At 37.8% G+C, this 21114-nt stretch overlaps 3 protein-coding genes across 4 annotated transcripts; 1 reads left to right on the forward strand and 2 right to left on the reverse strand.

Moving 5' to 3' along the window:
- The first annotated feature begins 1573 nt into the window (after positions 1 to 1573).
- LOC131426413 (zinc finger protein 528-like) lies at positions 1574 to 3741 on the forward strand. Of its 2 annotated transcripts, none has more exons than XM_058589118.1 (3): positions 1574 to 1675; positions 1735 to 2505; positions 2560 to 3741. In XM_058589118.1, the coding sequence occupies exons 2-3, from the start codon at positions 1760 to 1762 to the stop codon at positions 3005 to 3007; spliced, it is 1194 nt and encodes a 397-aa protein (XP_058445101.1). In that variant the 5' UTR covers positions 1574 to 1675; positions 1735 to 1759; the 3' UTR covers positions 3008 to 3741. The 2 variants fall into 2 exon arrangements, with proteins under 2 accessions (XP_058445101.1, XP_058445102.1); XM_058589119.1 differs by having other exon boundaries at positions 1582 to 1675; positions 1755 to 2505.
- Positions 3742 to 11089: 7348 nt separating this feature from the next.
- Positions 11090 to 14311, reverse strand: LOC131426402 (oocyte zinc finger protein XlCOF6-like). Its single transcript, XM_058589102.1, has 4 exons — positions 13879 to 14311; positions 13051 to 13824; positions 11938 to 12916; positions 11090 to 11885 (listed from the first exon to the last, which is right to left on the reverse strand). The coding sequence occupies exons 2-4, from the start codon at positions 13797 to 13799 to the stop codon at positions 11220 to 11222; spliced, it is 2394 nt and encodes a 797-aa protein (XP_058445085.1). The 5' UTR covers positions 13800 to 13824; positions 13879 to 14311; the 3' UTR covers positions 11090 to 11219.
- Positions 14312 to 16988: 2677 nt separating this feature from the next.
- Positions 16989 to 19302, reverse strand: LOC131426404 (zinc finger protein 62 homolog). The gene is made up of 3 exons (XM_058589107.1): positions 19267 to 19302; positions 18117 to 19207; positions 16989 to 18062 (listed from the first exon to the last, which is right to left on the reverse strand). Exons 2-3 carry the CDS (start codon positions 19178 to 19180, stop codon positions 17132 to 17134), a joined length of 1995 nt encoding a protein of 664 aa, XP_058445090.1. The 5' UTR covers positions 19181 to 19207; positions 19267 to 19302; the 3' UTR covers positions 16989 to 17131.
- Positions 19303 to 21114: the final 1812 nt, after the last annotated feature.

Consider the following 21114-nt stretch of genomic DNA (forward strand, 5'->3'; position numbering starts at 1 on the left):
TTACGAAAAATCGTGGTTTATATGAAAATATTTTTCTCTAAATGTCGTAGATCGTGGAGTTGAAAAGCTGTTCGGATGGGTACGCAAAAACAATCCCTGGACATTTTTTGTGCTAATGAGAACATTAACGAAAGGAATTCGTTAGGCCGTGTGATGCGATATGTTCCAGATTGCAAAAAAAAGAATAACGTTTAATTCTTTCTCTAAAATGTCGAATTAAAACCGGTGGGTTCAACGCCTCAAGCTTAAATTTGGGAAAATGAAAATTCATTTCTTTGCACCTTCAATATATTATATTTTCTACCAAGTGAGTATTAAAATAATTTCAAATCAAATTCAGACAGGTATGAATCGTACGTCTCGACGATTAAGGATCTTCAGCAAAAAGAAAGTTTTCGTTTTTCCAAACCGAGTCAGGATTCCTGTTTGTTTCAGATGAGCTCATGATTATCGCTTGTGAAATCAATATATTCAATCCGAAATTGTATAATAAAAGATTTTATTACACTTTGCTTCAAGAATTCGTTAATATTTTTCAGTGGTGATTCATTCCCAGATATTGTCAGTTCATTAGCATTTTTTTGGTCTACCGTGTACTTGATATAGCTGAACAATATAAAATCAAATAAAAAAAAATAAATAGTAGTTACGAATTTGCGATTACCTTCCACAAAATGGTTCAAAGTTTTAAACTTTTCTTCCTCGTCAGTTTCAATAATTTGAAAACTGCGGGTCAAACTTTTTTTATTGTTCAGGAGTCTCTTCGAATATAGAAATATTCAGGTCACTATTAATGAGTTCTGTATCGCCTTATCATTGTGTACCGAAACAGATATTCCAAGCAGTTTATGCAACGATCTCCATTGTGTTATGCTCGGCACTTGCAGAGCAATGAAAATGCTGATGCTCGCCACTTGACTCTAGACAAGTGCAAAATTCACCATGTCCTCTATTGTATACGTCATCTACTGCAACTATCAGAAGGTGTCCAGCCTGGAGTACTCTTACGCGTTTGACCACCAAACGGCAACCTCCGGTAACGTAACTGAAACATCCGAGTTCACCAACACACTGCATGTACAACTTTCTGACAGCTCCTAATGGTGATTCGAAAAATACATTATTTTCTCATTTAAAGTAAACACTTCGATTAAAAACTTACACCACGAATAGAAAAAATGCAGTTCTAAAGCACATCTCAGGAATTTTTAACATTGAAGTTGGTTTTAATTCATAATTGTTCATTTAGGGGTTAGCCTATGTTTGTGCTTAGGGCACATAACCGTTTTTACTTTTCTTTACGTTTCGTCTTAGATTGTTGTTTTGAAATTTTCATAATTGTTGTTTTGAAATGTTGTTTACTTTTTAGCTGATACTGACCCCTGTTTTATTTTTCGGTAAAAAAGCATCACTCACACAAATTATTTTATATCTATCAACTAAATTAGTATCGCCAAAGATTTTTAAAAACACTTTTACTAACCAATTCAAACAGCAAACTGAAAATCGAAGAAAACTGTACGTTTGAAAATTCATTACTTTTTGCCTTTTCTTGTTTACCTTCACTTCACACATATAAGCTGTCAAACTCAACTTCGTAGTCGCGAATAGAAAACAGTTGATTCATAGCAAAACAAGGAACGGTTTTTGGTAGCTGCAGTAACATTACTCCAAAGTAAGTCATTTATTTCTTGCCGTTATTAAAAATCTTGGTTTTAAAATTCTTATTTTTAGAACATTCGACTTTTTTGCAGGAAAAATGAAATCCGAAAAGGAGGACGGAAGTTTTTCGGTAGCGCCTTCCAACCAAACAATTAATATTCCAAATGAACACAAATGTCTGATTTGTGACAAACAATTCGCCAGTAAAAGTAGCCTCAACAAACACGTTTTATTACATGAAGACAAACGATCATTTGGTTGTGATATTTGCGAGAAAAGTTTTAATTTGAAGGGTTACCTAAGCAGGCATATGATCGTCCATATCGGAGACAAACCGTTCACGTGTGATGTATGTAGCAAAGAATTTCGAAATCCTGACAAATTGAAGCGTCACCACCTTCTTCATACCGGTGAGCGGCCGCACAAATGCACCGTTTGTGAAAAATGTTTTACCTCTAAGACTGAACTAGGCATGCACATGTCCGTACATACGGGTGATTATAAGCTTAAGTGTGATGTGTGCGGTAAAGGATTCAAGCAAAAGTCGCATTTGAAAGATCACGAAAACGTTCATACAGGAGAGCGGCCGTATCAATGCAGTGTATGCGGGAAAGATTTTGCCACTAAAGTTGGATTAACCCAACACAACTATGTTCACACTGATCGGTACAAGTGTGACGTGTGTGGCAAAGAGTACTCTAGGAAGTTTGCACTGGTACTGCACAAACGCACTCATGCAGCTGAACAGTCAATTGATTCGCTCGTCGAACCAACAGCACTCAGTGACAAACTAAACGAGAAAACCCCACACGGTTCTTGTAACTTTGATGCAATCAATAGAACGTAAGTCTTTTTTCTGTACTTTTTCCAGTTATCAAAGCGCTTGTTTTTTTTCAGTGGCCAAGTTCGAAACGTTATTCCAAAGAAAAAGGAAATATCAATTGACTCGGTAGCATCTTCCACTGGAACAAACGATTGTCTGAATAAACACAAATGTTTGATATGTGACCGACAATTCGCCATCCAAAGTAGTCTCGACAAACACGTTTTAAAGCATGAAGTCGAGCAGCCATTCAGTTGCGACATTTGTGGGAAAAAATTCCAATTTCAATGTCTCCTAACCAAACATTTGACCGTTCATACAGGGGAAAAACCGTTCACGTGTGATGTGTGTGGCAAAGGATTCTTACAAAACTCGCATTTAGAAGACCACAAAAACATGCACACAGGAGAGCGGCCGTATCAATGCAGTTTATGTGGAAAAAAGTTTGCCATTAAAGGTGTCCTAACCAGACACATGTCAGCTTGCACGGGAAATCGACATAGGTTTGAAATGTGTGACTAAGTATGCAGAACGAAATATAACTTGGAATTGCACAAACGCTTTCATAAAACTGAGCAGTTAAAAAATTCAAGTACAACGGACGATTCTACAGAAGTGCATGACATTCAGGCAACACACCAACTACATTGTGGCTAAAGCTTCTCGCTGCCTTGGATTCGTGATGAGAATGGCTAAGCATTTTACGGATGTTTACTGCTTGAAATCCCTATACTGTTCACTCGTTCGCTCTACTCTGGAATATTGTTCAGCTGTTTGGAACCCTCACTACCTCAATGGCGTTAATAGAATCGAGTCGATTCAACGTAGATTCGTTCGGTTCGCTCTTCGCCGTTTACCTTGGACCAATCCTCATCAACTACCGAGCTATGAAAGTCGCGGATTGCTAATCGGTCTAGACACACTGCAAGTAAGACGGGAGCTATCGCGTGCTTTAATGATAGCAGATGTTTTGAATAATAGGATCGACTGCCCCACTTTGCTCCGTGAAGTCAACATCAATGTTCGTCCTCGAGTTCTCCGCAACAACGCTTTTCTTCGACTTCCTTTACGCCGCACTAACTACGGGATAAACGGTGCGATTATCGGCTTACAACGGTCATTCAATCGAGTGTCATCTGAGTTCGACTTCAATCTTTCACGGCATAAAACAAGGACCAAATTCTTACATAGTATTAGAATTAATCATTAGGACCACATCGTGTCCGTTGATTTTACAATAAATAAATAAATAAATGGAAAGGTAAATTCCATCCCGATAAATAATTTTTCAATTTACATTTTTCGTTTTTTAGGAAGGCAAACGGCCATTTAATTGTGATATTTGCAGGAAAAGTTATGTTCTAAAGTGCCACCTAATCAAACATATGACCGTCCACACCGGGGACAAACCACTCACATGTGATGTGTGTGGCAAAGGATTTCTTAACAGTAAAGCATTGAAGATTCACAAAAACATTCATACCGGTGAGCGACCCTACAAGTGCACTGTATGTGGAAAAAGTTTTGTCAGTCACAAACATCTCAGTTCGCACAAGCCCACACACACGGGTAATTATAGGCATACCTGCGATGTGTGCGGCAAAGGATTTGTGCAAAAATCGCATTTGGAAGACCACAAAAACTTGCATACGGGAGAGCGGCCGTATCAATGCAGTCATCAGTTCCGTAAAGGAGCACTTCATGATATTTGCGGAGGAGACATGGGATCCAGAAACTATAAATGAAAGATTTAAATCCTCATACTAGACAGACAGAGTAATGAAACGTACCGGATATTTATTTCAGGGACATATCCTTGAGCGAAGTTGAATGAACTGTCTTGTCAGCGATTTCAAATAACAGCAGTCGGAGCAGTCGAATATCGAGGACACAACTCATTCTTCAGCTTCAATCAGTGCGATTCATAACTATTCTCTTGTAAAAACAAACTCTATTTGTTGTTATTTTCTTTAGCTGTCTCGTTTTCTTCCTTGTTTTTTATAAGTTTTCATATGGCTTTTATTAAACATAATCAGCATGCGATTAATAGAAAAATGTAATGAATAATAAAATTATATTGGTTTAAGTTTTATCGACTTTTCGCATAACTTGTATATGGTATATTTACCAATATCATAACGATTATGAAGATATAAAATTTATTGAACATCATTTAGATTTTATGTGGAGTTCCATTAAAGATCATAAGTTGCCATATGTCTTTTGTGAAATACCATCTGCGTACGATTCATAAGACACATCCAATGAATATAAATTATGTAACGAGTTAGGTTTCATCGGATTCTGTAAGCGAAGCAACCCTTGAAAAAATGAAGCGATCGCTGACATGAAAATGTTCAATCATTCCCACTAAGACGCTCGAAGCAAACGGTCACTAGAAATAAATTGTTCTTACCAGTTTTTATCTTTTACTAGCTTAGTTTCCCGGCGTTGCTCGGAAATGTTGAATGAAGGCAAGGCCGAAAAAAATTCTAGAAATTTTCCTCTCCATTGATATTTTGATTGCAATGAAACACAACTTAGACGACAACCGGATTGAATAATGCTCCGTGCAAGTTCAGATTGTGAATGATCAGTGTCCCATCTCAGATCTCACAATAATCATAATTTTCATGGTATTCTCGACAAATTGGGTCAGTTTTATATTTGAACCTTTTGTTAGAAACATTTATAACACCTTTCTATCTATCAATACCATATTAGTAACCTCCGAGTCATATGTATATGTGCTTGTAACGTACTTCTGTACTTCCTCGTCAGATTCGATCTACAATACCTTTGGCTTCCATGACTATGAACACTTGCTACTCCCTCTCCTTTATAAAAATTGTTATGACATCATGATTTCCACGTCATTGCTTAAAATTTTCCATCTGATCTGATCTGATTATTTTACAACGAAAGGCTATTTAACATCATAACTACATTTGTTCTATAGAATAACTTATAATATCATTTATTCTACCCCGACTTTAATTATTTTGGTCGTTCTTCGGGGAGGGAAACCTATGGAATATTGATTCGGTTAATACAAATGTTGTTTTAAACTTATTTCCATCACCTTAAGTCAACAGATTTCTCAATTTACATAAAAAATGCACCTTGATTGTATGATTTCGTTAATTCAGATCAATATTAAGAATACTTATTCTCCCTCCCTCTTGTGAATATTTTTGTGAACCTCACTTAGTTGCTAGAGATATGCTGTACTCATAAAGAAGTACCAATTTTTGGTAAAACCCGATCAATTTCCCCTTACACTTTCCGTGTTCGGGACATTTTATACACATCCCTCACCCCCAAAATAACGTTGTAATCTGTTTTGATTTAACTTTCTTTTTGTCAGTGAACTTTCTACAGATCTTACCAGATTACCCTGAGTAGTGTAGAAAGTATCTGTGCTTTTCAAAAAAATATAAAACCTTTGGTACCTTTGTGCCAAACTTGATGGCGATTCGTTTAGTTGTTTCTTAGTTATGCTGAGACTTAAATCCACTCGCGTTCATAGGCAGATAAATATTATTTTCCCTTAGTTCTTTGAATTCCCCGGCAAAATGGACGACCTTAAAATTCTTACCACTCTCTTGTTTTACAAAAAATGGGAGGAAAAAATTAATTTTAAAAACCCCTTCTTCTAGTCTAAATGTCGTCATTGACCCCCTCCGCCATGTTAAGGGAACTTGCTACAAAAACCTCCCCCCCTCCCCCTGAAAATGCCTAATGATCATCTCTGAAAAGCGGAAGTATCTGTGCCAAAATTTGATAGTAATCCGTTCAGTAGTTTCGGAGTTATGCCGTTACATCCCCCTTTTTAAAGCACTTGCTGCATCCACCCCCCCCCCCCCCCCCCCCCCCAAATATATATCATATCTAAGATATGGAAAATGTTTGCATGATCTTAAAAAATTATCGACTCTTGTCAAATTTTATGAATTTTTCCATAGCCGGTTAATGATACTTGCTACGCTTCCTCCACTTTAAAAAATACCTTTATGACTATTTCTGAAGAGCAGGAAATAATTGCCAAGTTTTATAGCAATTCATGCAATAGTTCCGGAGTTATGCCGTTATAAACATTACACTCCTTTTTTAGAGGCACTTACTATACCCTCTCCTAACAGAACATCCTTATAATCATATCTAAGTTGTGCCAAATGTGTCTACGGTCTTCAAAAAGTTTCGATTCTCGTAAAATTAGATAAATTTTTTGTGACCACCTATGTTAAGTACGCTCCCTCCCCCATGGAAATATTCATATAAGCATCTCTGAAGAGCAAGAAGCACAGGTGCCAGGTTTGATAGCAATCCGTTAAGTAATTTCGAAGTTATGCCATTACAAACATTACACCCCCTTTTTGAAGGTACTTGCTACATCCATCCCCCAATAAATCATATCTACGGTATGCAAAATGTTTCGAGGATCTTCAAAAAATATGGAATTTCGTTAAGTTATGAATTTTTTCATGATCCCTCCTCGTTAATGACACTTGCTACGCTCCCTCCCTCCATAAAAATACACTTATGACCATCTCTAAAGACCATAAGTACATGTGCCAAGTTTGATAGCAATACATTCAGTAATTCCGGAGTTATGCCATTACAAACATACACCCCCCTTTTTAAAGGCACTTGCTACATCCAGCCCCCATGTAATCATATCTAATATATGCAAAATGTTTCTACGGTCTTAACAAAGTATCGATTCTCGTCAATTTAGACAAATTTTTTCATGACCCCCCCCCTGTTAAGAACACTTAGTACGCTCCCTCCCCTATTAAAATACACTTATGACCTTTTCAGAAGAGCAAGAAGTATCTGTACCAAGTTTGGTGGCAATCCGTTCAATAGTTTCGAACTTATGCTTTTTTTAAACAATACCCCTCTTTTTAAAGGCACTTGCTACATCCACCCCCCGTATAGTCATATCTAAGGTATGCAAAATGTTTCTATGGTCTTTCAAACGTATCGATTCTTGTCAAGTTATATGAATTTTTCTAAAACCCCCCCTTGTTTATGACACTTGCTACGCTCCCTCCTCTTTAAAAATACTCCTTAAACCATCTCTGAAATGCCAGAAGTACCTGTGTCAAATTTGGTGGCAATCCGTTCGGTAGTTCCGAAGTTATAGCGTTACAAACATACAAATTTTTCGATCGAATCATATCATAGCTACCTTTGATTTTGCTAGCGTTATGGGGAATACAAATGAAATACGAGGGAAAAAAACGATACGACGTTATTAAGAATAAGGGCTCTTCAGTGAAAGACGGTGCTGTTATTCCACAGCTGAACGGAAGCAACTATGAAAACTGGAGGTTCCGAGTCAAACTCTTTCTGGAAGCTGCTGAAGTTTCGGAAGCGCTTACAGAAAATGTTCCTGCTGAAGGTGAACCGAGAAACAAGTTCTTGAAGATGGACCGAAAAGCGAAATCGTTGCTGGTAGGATTTGTCGGCGATGAGTGTCTGGGAATCGTCCGGGACAAATCAGACCCTGTTACGCAAGCAACTGGCAAGGTTACGAATGTAGGATGGCACATCGATGCGAAATCACTTCGTGACATTCGACGAGTTGGTTCGACAGCTCAAGTCTGCAAGAGCAAAACTGGAGGAAAACGATCTGGTTTCCCAGCTGTTGTTGACGCTTTCAGACAGTTATGATCCCTTAGTGACTGCTCTGGAAAATATTGATGAAAAAGAGTGGAGACCTTGGAGATCGTGAAACAACGGTTGCTAGGAGAGGAATCGAAACGCGCTGATAGAGCGGACTCGCCTGAAGAAAAGCCTGCTGCGTTTGTTGGAGGTCGAAATAAGAAACTCAGAAAGTTTACCGGAAAATGCCATCGTAGCGGCCAAACCGGTCATATGCAAATGGATTGCCGAATAAAGGAACTAGAGGGAAACGCCAATGCTGTTGTTGGAAAGAAAGCTGTTACTTTCATGATAAATGAAGCTAGTCCAATCGTGAATACAAAGAATGCAGTATTTATTGTCGATTCTGGATGCAGTGACCACATGGTGAACAACATAGGATACCTACAATCGGTGCACAAGCTCGAACAACCGTTTTTTGTTGACGTTGCATTGGTTGGCGAATACGAAGGTATCGTGAAGGGTTTCACGAAACATGGTCAGGGTGGCAAGTGACCGGGAAAATCGGGAAAACCGGGAAAAAGTCAGGAATTTGATTTTACCGGGAAAACCCGGGAAAAATATTACTAGCTCACATAAGAGTAACAGTTGTTAGCATAATGATTTTTTTCAACAATTGAAAAGTAGGAGACAATACCCAAGTTTGCGTTTGAGCGAAATGTTCAGTACAAGTGTTGAAATAACTTATTGACTATTGGAAATTGGGCCAACACCCCTTGTCTCGTCCAACGATTTTTAGAGGCTTGCAGGTAGTTTTAAATCAAACAGAAAGCATCAGAGTTTTTTTAGTTGTTATCAATAACAGCATAATGAAATCTCATTTTGAAAAATAAGGATAATTTGGATGCATCTGTTAGATTTTTATTATATTTTTGAATAAGTATTCAACACACCTGCAAAATGTATGGCAAAATCTCAAGATAACATAGGGAAGATTTTAATAAAATTATTGCACATTTTTAGGAGCATTCATGTTTTTAAGTTTGCTAATGATTGCCCTTGTCATAATTTGTCTCAGTAATGTCATCTTGAGACAATACTTGTGTTATGCTTATATTTCTGTTAGATGTCAAAAGGACTCGCAAAATTGGAAGAATTGTCAACTTTGATCTTATTCACCGTTTACAGGAAGTATTTGAGTTCGTTTTTTGAGAGTTGAAACTGGTTTCTGAGGACCAGTATAGAATCTTAGAAAGATTTAGAAAATGGATTGATTTGTTCTTTTAAAGGTCCTCAACTATTCCATAGTAGGATCACAAGAACGTTGATATTGATGTAGATATAGGTGAATTAAATTTGGTTTGAGCTTTTGGAACTTCAATAAGATAATGATTCAAATTATATACGGCCATATCCAATTTTCCCAAACAATTTCAGGGTTTACATTCGATAGTATTCTAGTCGATTAGTTCTAAGCTGGTAGAATATATAACTAAATGAACTAATCATTGCTTAATTTGAAACCCTGAATGACATTGATTGATCTGCTAGAATGAGATCAATTGTAGAAGGATTTATCATATAGATAAAATAGTTAAGCTATTGGAAATAAAACTGGTTTAAAACCAGCGGAGAGTTCATCATGGAGAACTCGTACTTTCTGATTTTTTTTCTGATTACTCTACGAGCATTTAGAATCCTATTAGGAAAAAAAACAGATCGATATATTGTGCATTTTAACTGCTATCATTTGATTTACCTGCCCATCTGCACTGGTGTCCATTCTATGTTATATGAAGCATGACGGTGTTTTGTTGCTGAGATGATATCCGTGTCTCTTTGATGGCACTGATTGAATCGTGTGAAGAGTTGGTAGAGAGCGTTCTTTGATACGATAAAAGCCATCCTTGGCCATCATGCCGTTTATAATTTCCTCGCCGAACTGAGATTTCCACTTTCAGTTCCGGAAGGAGCGAAGAAAGCTCTGTACAAAATGATTTGAAGTTGCAAGCATAGATTGTTGTTGTTTTCTCCGAGTGGCAAGCGTTCGTTTTTGGGAATGTTATTCCTTATTGATTTATTTTCAATCATATGTATACCCAAAAAATAATAAGAACAGTCATGTGCACTCGGAAGAAATCGGTTACGTGTAACCGAAACCCCTGAATAACAGGAAAAAGGCTTTATGCTTTTCTTATATGCACATGTTATAATGAATATTTTTATTTATACTTCGAAATGCCTGGAAAGTATTTGAATCCTCAATTAGCGGGCCTATTACAATGATCCTTTTAGGACATGGGATATCTGTTTAAAGTTTGAATTAAGCAATGTTTAAAAAAAAATTAAACAGGGGCGATTTGAGCCGATTTCAAAAACTGGCTATTTTTATCTAAAAAAACCGGAATAACCGGGAAATTGAAATCGGCAATTCACAATTCCTGAAAATTGCAATACTGAGAAAAATAAGCCGCTGATCATACCCCTACGTTACCAGCAAGAGGGGGAAGAAACAATGAAATGCTGCTGTTAACCTGCCAGAAGCGGACTGTGATGCTGATAGCTTGCCGGAGTATGAATCCGAAGATGAATCTCTCGATGATTCGAATGAAGGTGAAACGCCAGCCGGTGTATCAAACCCTGGGGCGCTCCCTTCGCATCACAGAAGTGACGACTGTGCGGAGTCAATCACCAGGCACAGCGAACGGGAGCGCAGATTCCCAGGTAAGTTCCTAGATTTCTTCACTGGTTTCAGAGCAACCTCTGCTGGTTTCATTTCTACTTCTACTTTCTTTATTTTTAGTGCAAGGAACTCAAATTTTGAGTTAAACTCACTCATGCACTTTTAATGAATTTGAGTGGTGTGTCGTTCAATTTTGAGTTATGTTCAATGGGGGTGTGATGAGTTAGAAAATGATAATTCTTACTACGCCAACATACTGTTGAAATCAATAAACCTATGATAACGAGTTTTAACTGTAAAGTTTATTTTCTTTTTAATTACTTCAAATCTCAGCAAAATTTCCTTTCAAAAGAGACAAATTGCAACAACAAAAAAACCTTCGAAAACTGGAACTACAGAAACCATGATCCTCAATTACGGCAGAAAAGAAATTGCTAGTCTCTAGGTAGTGTCGTCTCCGTTACCAGAATCATGCGGGTTTTGCAGTGAACCAAGTGGATCGCGTTGGATGCTTGGACCTGCCGCCTCTGAATGTCGGTTTACCTTCTCAATGTCATTGTGATTTGTTATTTCGTTTGTTGTACTCGAATTCGACTGCTCAGTGGTATGGATGCGTTTATGCGATTTCAAGTAATCCTTCGTTCTGTAACTTTTGCCACAAACTTCACACTTATGACAACTACCCGTGTGAAGTAAAATGTGTTTGGTTAGGATACTTTTGGTGGCAAAATCTTTTCCGCATACACTGCATTGATACGGCCGCGCTCCCGTATGCAAGTTTTTGTGGTCTTCCAAATGCGATTTTTGCACGAATCCTTTGCCGCACACATCGCACGTATGCCTATAATTACCCGTGTGTGTGGGCTTGTGTGAACTGAGATGTTTGTGACTGACAAAACTTTTTCCACATACAGTGCACTTGTAGGGTCGCTCACCGGTATGAATGTTTTTGTGAATCTTCAATGCTTTGCTGTTAAGAAATCCTTTGCCACACACATCACACGTGAGTGGTTTGTCCCCGGTGTGGACGGTCATATGTTTGATTAGGTGGCACTTTAAAACATAACTTCTCCTGCAAATATCACAATTAAATGGCCGTTTACCTTCCTAAAAAACGAAAAATGTAAGTTGGAAAACTATTTATCGGGATGGAATTTACCTTTCCATTGTCGTGCACTTTTGTAGAATCGTTCGTTGTACTTGAATTTTTTAACTGCTCAGTTTTATGAAAGCGTTTGTGCAATTCCAAGTTATATTTCGTTCTATATTCTTTGTCACACGTTTCACACTTATGTCGATTTCCCGTGCAAGCTGACATGTGTCTGGTTAGGACTCCTTTGATGGTAAACTTTTTTCCACATAAACTGCATTGATACGGTCGCTCTCCTGTGTGCATGTTTTTGTGGTCTTCCAAATGCGACCTTTGCAAGAATCCTTTGCCACACACGTCACATGTATAGTTATATTCACCCGTGTGTGTGGACTTGTGTGATTTTAGATGCTTGTTACTGATAAAACTTTTTCCACACTCAGTACACTCGTAAGGCCGCTCTCCTGTGTGACGGTTTTTGTGATCCTTCAACAGTGTTTCGTAAACGAATCCTTTGCCGCACACATCACACGAATACTTATAATCACCCGTGTGTGTAGCCATGTGTGTGAGATATGGAGAACTAGAGGTATAACTTTTCCCACATACGGTGCATTTGAACGGACGCTCGCCTGTATGAAGGTACGTATGTTGTTTAAGAGTCGATTTAGAGTGGAAATCTTTCCCGCATTCAGTGCATTTGTACAATCGCTCACCGGTATGAATATTGAGGTGGTACTTCAACATTCCAGCGTTATTAAATCCTTTGCCACACACATCACACGTGAACGGTTTTTCCCCGGTATGGACGGTCAAATGCTTGGTTAGGAGACATTGAAATTGGAATTTTTTCCCACAAATGTCGCAACTGAATGGCTGCTCGACTTCATGCTTTAAAACGTGTTTGTCGAGACTACTTTGGATGGCGAATTGTCGGTCACATATCAAACATTTGTGTTTATTCAGAGAATCGTTTGTTCCAGTGGAAGATGCTACCGAGTCAATTGATATTTCCTTTTTCTTTGGAATAACATTTCGTACTTGGTCACTGGAAAAAAACAAACGCTTTGATAACTGGAAACGTAAAGAAAAGTAAAAACGGTTATGTGCCCAAAGCACAAACATAGGATAACCCCTAAATGAACTGGAAAAAGTTTTAATCATTACAGAAACAAGACTTACGTTCGATTAATTGCATCAAAGTTACAAGAACCGTGTGGGTTTTTCTCGTTTAGTTTGCCACTGAGTGCTGTTGGTTCGACGAGCGAATCAATTGACTGTTCAGCTGCATGAGTGCGTTTGTGCAGTGCCAGTGTAAACTTCCTAGAGAACTCCTTGCCACACACGTCACACTTGTGCCGATCAGTGTGAACATTGTTGTGTTGGGTTAATCCAGCTTTAGTGGCAAAGTCTTTCCCGCATACACTGCATTGATACGGTCGCTCTCCCGTATGAACGTTTTCGTGGTCTTTCAAATGCGACTTTTGCACAAATCCTTTGCCGCACACATCACACTTATGCTTATAATCACCCGTATGTACGGACATGTGCATGCCTAGTTCAGTCTTAAAGGTAAAACATTTTCCACAAACGGTGCATTTGTGCGGCCGCTCACCGGTATGAAGAAGGTGGTGACGCTTCAATTTGTCAGGATTTCGAAATTCTTTGCCACATACATCACACGTGAACGGTTTGTCTCCAAAATGGACGATCATATGCCTGCTTAGGTGAGCCTTCAAATTATAACTTTTCTCGCAAATATCACAACCAAATAAGCGCTTGTCTTCATGCAATAAAACGTGTTTGCTGAGACTACTTTTGTTGGCGAATTGTTTGTCACAAATCAGACATTTGTGTTCGTTTAGAATATCACACATCGCTTGGGTGGAAGTCGCTACCGAGAAACTTTCATCCTCCTTTTCGGATTTCATTTTTCCGGCAAATCAGTCGATCGCTCTAAAAATAAGAATTCTAAAAGAATGATTTCTAATAACGACATATATGACTTACTTTGGAGTAATGTTACTGCAGCTACTAAAACCCGTTCCTTGTTTTGCTATGAATCAACTGTTTTCTATTGCTTCGAGATGCTGTTTGTGTTGTATGCAAATATTGATTTCTCGATTGATTTTTCAAATGGCCGTATAAGCAAGTGACTGTTTCTCATTGTTTTCGTTCTTTTTTTTTTGACGAGATTATAGATTCCCTCTCAACAGGTCGTTCTATTTTGTTGGTCGTTGAGCGCTTGTTGAACGACATACTGCACGAAATATTCGTTAAGTTTGCTGGAACGGTTTGTTGTTGTTTTTTCTCTTGCAAAAGTAGTGTGAAAATTAAATGGTACCTTTAAATAGAAAGAAAATTTGTTGTTACTCTACGTGAAGTAGAAGTATTGTGTAGTGTTAGTTTAAAAAATAAGTGGAAAAAAACTTCAGAAATTCTGCAGTAAAACTAGTCCAACGGGGCTCCAACTCTTCATATTAAAATTGGCTCAACAATGGACCTCTGTCAGCCGGGTTTGTTGAACAAAAAAAAGGCACTCGGTTAAACGGTCTGTTTCAAAATCGGCAAACGAAGGTCCCGTTTTGAACTCCCGTTGAACGATTGATTGGACGTTCATTGGCCACCGTTGAACTTTTTTTTCTAAGAGAGTATCTTTCAAACATTGGCAGCCTTTCTGTGGGTGACATGAATAACTGGCAGCCTGTTGCGCGACATATTGCTCACACTCACCCATCTGACACCGGTATGTAAGCACCAGCCATTTCAAAAGTGGCCCTTACACGATCATTAAAAGTGTCATTACTAAGTAATGACACTTCTGCTCAAACGCTCGCCATTACTGCATTACTGTACATCATTACTTTTTAGCATTACACGTTCATTATTAATGATGAGTATTTGTAACTACCCCAGCAATAGCAATAGCAATATTTTTATTTTCGTTTACCTGTAAATAAATTTGATTTGTCATTGAAACGTTAAAGTTAATGAAATATTAACAATTTAAATAAACACTCTGTCATTTTTTCGCGTATAGTTCTAAAGATGTTCAGCACTTCCACAAAAAAATAAGAAGAAGAGATAATGTTGGTAATGATGGAAAATCCGGAATTCCATCATTACTCGTGTCATTACTGAACTCGTAGACCTTACACGATCATTAAAAGTGCCATTACTTTTTACTAATGACACTTTTAATGATCGTGTAAGGGCCGCTAAAGTATTGAATTTTTATCGTGACGTCACGAATGAACAAAAATTCATCCTTGACAGTTCAGCGGTACTGTTTACAAACAAGCTTAAAAAAAATCGAAGAATAAATTTCAAACAATCATCTTTACACTTTGCAACTAATCACTTTTATTTAATAAATCTCAAAAACATACCGTATCAAATCGTGAGCAAATGTTTCAATACTTTATTTAGGCGATATGGACCGTAAATGCTCTGATCCAATTTGTCAACAGTCAAACAAAAAAATCTCTGTTTACAAACAGTACTGCTGAACTGTCCAAATGTGTTCATCCGATTGAGGTTAGCAGTGACGGTAAAAAATCTAATTAGGTATTAGGTTTTTTATCGTGACGACACAAATGAACAAGTATTCATCCTTGACAGTTCAGCGGTACTGTTTACAAACAAGCTTAAACAAAAATCGAAGAGCACATCTAAAACAATCATCTTTACACTTTGCAACTAGTCACTTTTATTGAATAAATATAAAAAACGAACCGTATTCAATCGTGAACAAATGTTTTAAAACTTTATTTAGGCGATACGGACCGTAAATGGTCTGATCCAATTTGTCAATAAACAAACAAAAGAAATTTCTGTTTACAAACAGTACTGCTGAACTGTCAAAATGTGTTCATCCGATTGAGGTTAGCAGTGACGGTAAAAAACCTAATTGCACGAACATGACATAACCTCACAAAAATGAACAGAATGAACTTTTTTTGACAGTCGACGTGTACTTGTTTACAGTTTAAAAGATCATCAGAAGTTCATCGTTCGAATGTAAAAATTGCAAGTCGCCTCACACTCAACAGATTCATACATATATCGCTCCTTGATCCTGGAAACACATACAGGGCAATCTTTTTAATTATTTTCACTATGGAATACGTTTTTAACAGGCACTTTTTCGTCATTTTTTCGTTTTTTAACTTGCAGTCGCAAAACAAAACAAGTACACGGCAACTGTCAAAGATGAACTTGATTCATCGACAGTTCATTTGTGTCGTCATCGTGCAAAACCTAATACCGATTACGTTGAGGCCCTCGCGTTTCGAGCCCCACACACTGCGATGTTTTGATACTCATCGCGACTCTCAAATTGCGTAAATTATCTCCACTTGATGTCCCAAAACACTGTCTGCTGTATTTTAGGTAAATCGACAAGTTATTGTGAGAGAGTCGACCCAAAATTCAGTAAGATTTTGAAGTTCCGATTTTGATCTCATCGAGATGGCATCGTGACACTGTACTGTCTTGGGCGGATATCTGTGACATCTTCCGTAGTGAGTGACCCACCGGTCTTCGACGTGAATCTAGACTTGGATAGCCATCACTCACACACAGGGGGAACACCGTATTGGAATTTGGCGATAGGATGAGCAACTCACAGCCAACTTGAAATTGTGGCGAAGCCAACAACAAACTCTTGTAACCAATGGTTACATATCCTAGCAAAGGAGGTTGCATCAAAGATAAATAATAAAGACATGTACGTGCATATAAATATTTAAAAAAATGTGGTTCGTTCCCGGTACCTTCTGAAATGACCGCTCTCACCGCTTGATGGAGCGCGAGATTAATTGCATTGTTATCATTTCAACCAAAGTGTGCCATAAAATCTCAATATATACAAATGAGCTACCGAATCGAAAGGGTTCTCACGGTTTGACATTTGCATTATGAATGTATGATGGGAACTCAGCAGTGCAACCAATTTATCACCATTGGTGCCAGTTTCACGGATGACCGTAGATGTGCGCCAAAAAAAGATCGTGACTGTCATGTCTGGAAATTCGTTTGTGGTTGCATTGCCCGATGGTTTCGAAAAGAAAGCACTTGAGATAAAATTTCGGTGATCATTTTTGCCTTATTAAGAATACTTTTTCTGCAACAAAATAATGTTTATTTATTTTGCTAATTTGTTTTTTCTTAATGGCGGTTCGATTGATTACTATTAGCTTCTCTGTTTGCTTTACTCGTCTTCTAACAAAGCCTCTACAGTTCTGTTGCAATCCAATTGCAGTTAACAAATTGCTGAAGTTTTATTGTAGCTAACAAAATCGGGTGCATCGCGACTTAAATTGGCTCGTGAATGTTCGTTCACCTTGTCATTGTCGTTGAGTTTTGTTATTTCATTTGTTGCACTTGAATTCATTGACTGCTCATTCGTATGAGTGTTCGTATGCAATTTCAAGTAAAACTTTGTACTGAACGCTTTGTCACACACTTCACATTTATGCCGATCCGTGTGAACATATTTGTGTTGGGATAGGACATTTTTAGTGCCAAACTTTTTACCGCACACTGGGCATTGATACGGCCGCTCTCCCGTATGATTGTTTTTATGGTCTTTAAATTGCGATCGTTGCACGAATCCTTTGCCACACACGTCACACGTATACCTATAATCACCGGTGTGTATGGACTGGTGTGCACTTAATTGTTTGCTACCGACAAAATTACTTCCACATACAGTGCATTGATACGGTCGCTCTCCTGCATGACTGATTTTATGATCTTTCAAAAGTATTTTTTTCTCGAATCCTTTTCCGCACACATCACACTTATACTTATTATAATCCGTATGTGTGGAACTGTGTGTGCTTAGTTGAACGATGGAGGTATATTTTTTTCCACATACAGTGCATTCGTAGGGCAGCTTTCCTGTATGGATAGTTTTGTGCAACTCCAATGCTCGATTTCCACGAAATTTTTCGCCACATACATCACACGTGAAACGTTTTGCTCCGGTATGGATCGCCATATGTCTGCTGAGATGAGCCTTCAAATTATAATTTTTTCCACAAATATCACAACTAAATGATCGCTTGTCTTCGTGTAATAAGACGTGTGAGTTGAGTTTACTATTGCTGGAAAAATGTTTGTCACAAATCTGACATTGATGTGTTTTCTTATTGGATCTAACATCCAGATGCTGGCGGGATTTCATTTCACTGGAAAATAAACGAAAGCTTTCATAAGGAAACCATTGCAAAAATGTTGCTTACCCTTGATTAATTTCATTGTTGTTAGCAGAATCGTGCGGTATTTGGTATTCGGCGTTTGCTTGATCTTTCACTCTGTCAATGTCATCGAGTTTTGTTGATTCGTTTGTTGGCTTTTCCTGTTTAGCTACCTCCTCAGCTTTATGAATGCGTTCGTGCAATGACAATTTATACTTCTTAGTGTACCCTTTGCCACACACTTCGCACTCATACCGAATTCCCATGTGAGTTGATTTGTGTTGGTTTAGGTTATTGAAAGCGGCAAAAGTTTTTTCGCATATATTGCATTGATACGGCCGATCTCCTGTATGCATATTTTTATGGTCTTTCAAATGCGATCTGTGCAAGAATCCTTTGCCGCACACGTCACACGTATGTTTATAGTCACCCGTGTGTATGGGTTTGTGTGCAGTTAGATGTTTCCCACTGACAAAACCTTTTCCACATACAGTGCACTGGTAAGGCCGCTCACCGGTATGAACATGCTTGTGGTCTTGCAAGCGTATTTTGTAACTGAATCCTTTGCCACACACATCACACTTAAACTTATAATTACCCGTGTGTATGGGCTTGTGTGCACTTAGTTCAGTCACAGTGACAAAACTCTGTTCACATACGGTGCATTTGAATGGTCGCTCGCCTGTGTGATGGTGCATATGTCGGTTGAGATTCGACTGAGAATGGAAATTTTTTCCACATTCAGTGCATGTGTACAACCGCTCACCGGTATGAATATTGAGGTGGCGCTTTAATATATCATTGTTAGCAAATCCTTTGCCACATACATTACATGTGAACGGTTTTTCCCCTGTATGGACCGTCATATGCCTATTTATGTGACTCTTAAAACTAAAGCTTTTCCCGCAAATATCACAATTAAATATCCGCTGGCCTTCATGCAACGAGACGTTTTTGTTATTAGTATTCTTGTTGACAAATTGTTTGTCACCAGTCTGACGTTTGCGTTGATTTGAAGAATCTTTTGTTAGAAGGGAAGATGCTACTGAGCTACTGCTGGGCTGTTCTTCTCCCTTTAGTATGACATCCAATAACCGGTTGGATTTCATGTTTTTGACAAAAACAAAAGGATTTCTCTAAAAATAAGATATCAGAAACCATGAATTCTAATCACAACAGAAAGCAATCGACTTACCTTCGGATGATGTTGCTGCAGCTACCAAACAGTGGTGCCAGATAGTAGTAGTATCCTTTCCGTAGATTGACATTTTTTCTCGGAAGCTTTCGCAGTGCAAAGCTTTTATTTGCTCGACAGACAGTAGTTTTCCGTTAAAAAATTCAAATTTCCAAAGATTTCCGTAGAAAAAATCCAATCCGCAGGTCCGTAGAAAATCTTCGGATCCGTAAATCTACGGAGATTTTTGTAGATCTGACATCGCTGCTACCTAAACCGTGCGTATGTTAGGGATGTCGTAATATCGATCGATTTATTGAGTAATCGATTAATTACTCTGATAATCGAGTAAAATTGGATCGATTAGTTTAGAACTATTAATCAATTGTTGAACTAATCGAGAATTCTAAAAAAACTCTACGAAGCCTCACACGGAACCCCAAAACAACCTAATTTTAAGTACATTCCATTTCAGGTAAAGTGCTCTACACAAACATTTTACCGAATTTTCAACAGCTGACCGTTCGGTAATTCGATTGATTGCTGAGCGTTCGGTAATGGAAATTTTGTTGACCTGTCAAACAACTACTGAAAATTCAGTAAATTCAACTAACGAACGATTCGTTTTTTTTAGTTTTGGATGAAATTAAAATGAAAAATCAATTCAAAAGGTTTTCGGATTTTCCAAATAAATACAGCTTTTTATTCATTGATTACGCTTTTCTGTTTTGGAAATGTGTATTTCTTTATTTTTCACTGCAAAGTGTGAAAAAAATTAGCTCCAGTCGTTATTTGGCAAATACCCAAACTTAAAATGTGTTTGAGTTCATCCAGCGTACTATTTTCTTCGTCATTGATTTCAACGTCGAAGTTTAAGGTTTCATGCTGCTCATCTGCAGGTGAGAAAACGTTCACTGTTTCCGAAAAAAGTGGACATTTCTGTCGGATGTTTTTCAATTAAATGTCGCTTCAAGGAATAAAAAATTAGCATAGCGCGCATTGCATTTCCGAACAGTTAGACGCTGAGGAGTGTAATTTTTTCATGTGGTTATTTACGTGTCGATGTGATTCAGACACATAACCGGGGATATTCTCCCCGGGGCAGTAAAAACATGTTACCTGAAAAATTTAAATATTGGTAAATTGAAGAATACTAATTGAAAATTTCAAAAAGACGTCCGTCTTCCTCCTGTAACCGCTGAATTACCGGTTCCATGTTCACTCGATAAATCAATTTCTTAGAATGATTTCAATTTTACGCGTTTAAAATTCTCAAAATAGTTATTGTTTGACAGTTAGTTTTCGTTGGTTTTTATATTTACCGAAGTTCGGTAATCGAAAATTATTTTACAGTGCGGACGGTATGTTTATTACCGTACTCGTCGACTATTCATATTTACCGTATCAGTTGTGGTTTTTTTTAAGGCCATCGTCCAAGTACCACGCGCGGGTGGTTTTAGGAAATTTTCGATGGAAATTTTGAAAAATTTGAGAAAACAAAAAAAAAAGACCTTTGGAATATTTTTATCTATCTACAGGGTGAAAATGGCTGGAAAATTCGGAGGATTTTCCGAGTCTTATCAAAAATAGCACTGAAGTGTTTTTGTGATCTTTCACAATTATCTGGAAAAATAATGCGATGACATAAATTTTTTTTTTTTTTTTCAAATAAACCTTATGATGGATACAAAGATTACATTCGGACACATTTTTGGAAAACCTTTTCACGCTTTTCATAGAAAATTCACGAATTTCAAAAATTTTCACGAAATCGGTTATATGAAATTCGTTGATTTTCCATGAAAAGCGTGAAAAGGTTTTCCAAAAATGTTTCCGAATGTGATCCTTGTTGCCAGCATAAGGTTTTTT

Source organism: Malaya genurostris, chromosome 1, assembly GCF_030247185.1.
Source record: "Malaya genurostris strain Urasoe2022 chromosome 1, Malgen_1.1, whole genome shotgun sequence".
Taxonomy (NCBI): Eukaryota; Metazoa; Arthropoda; class Insecta; order Diptera; family Culicidae; genus Malaya; species Malaya genurostris.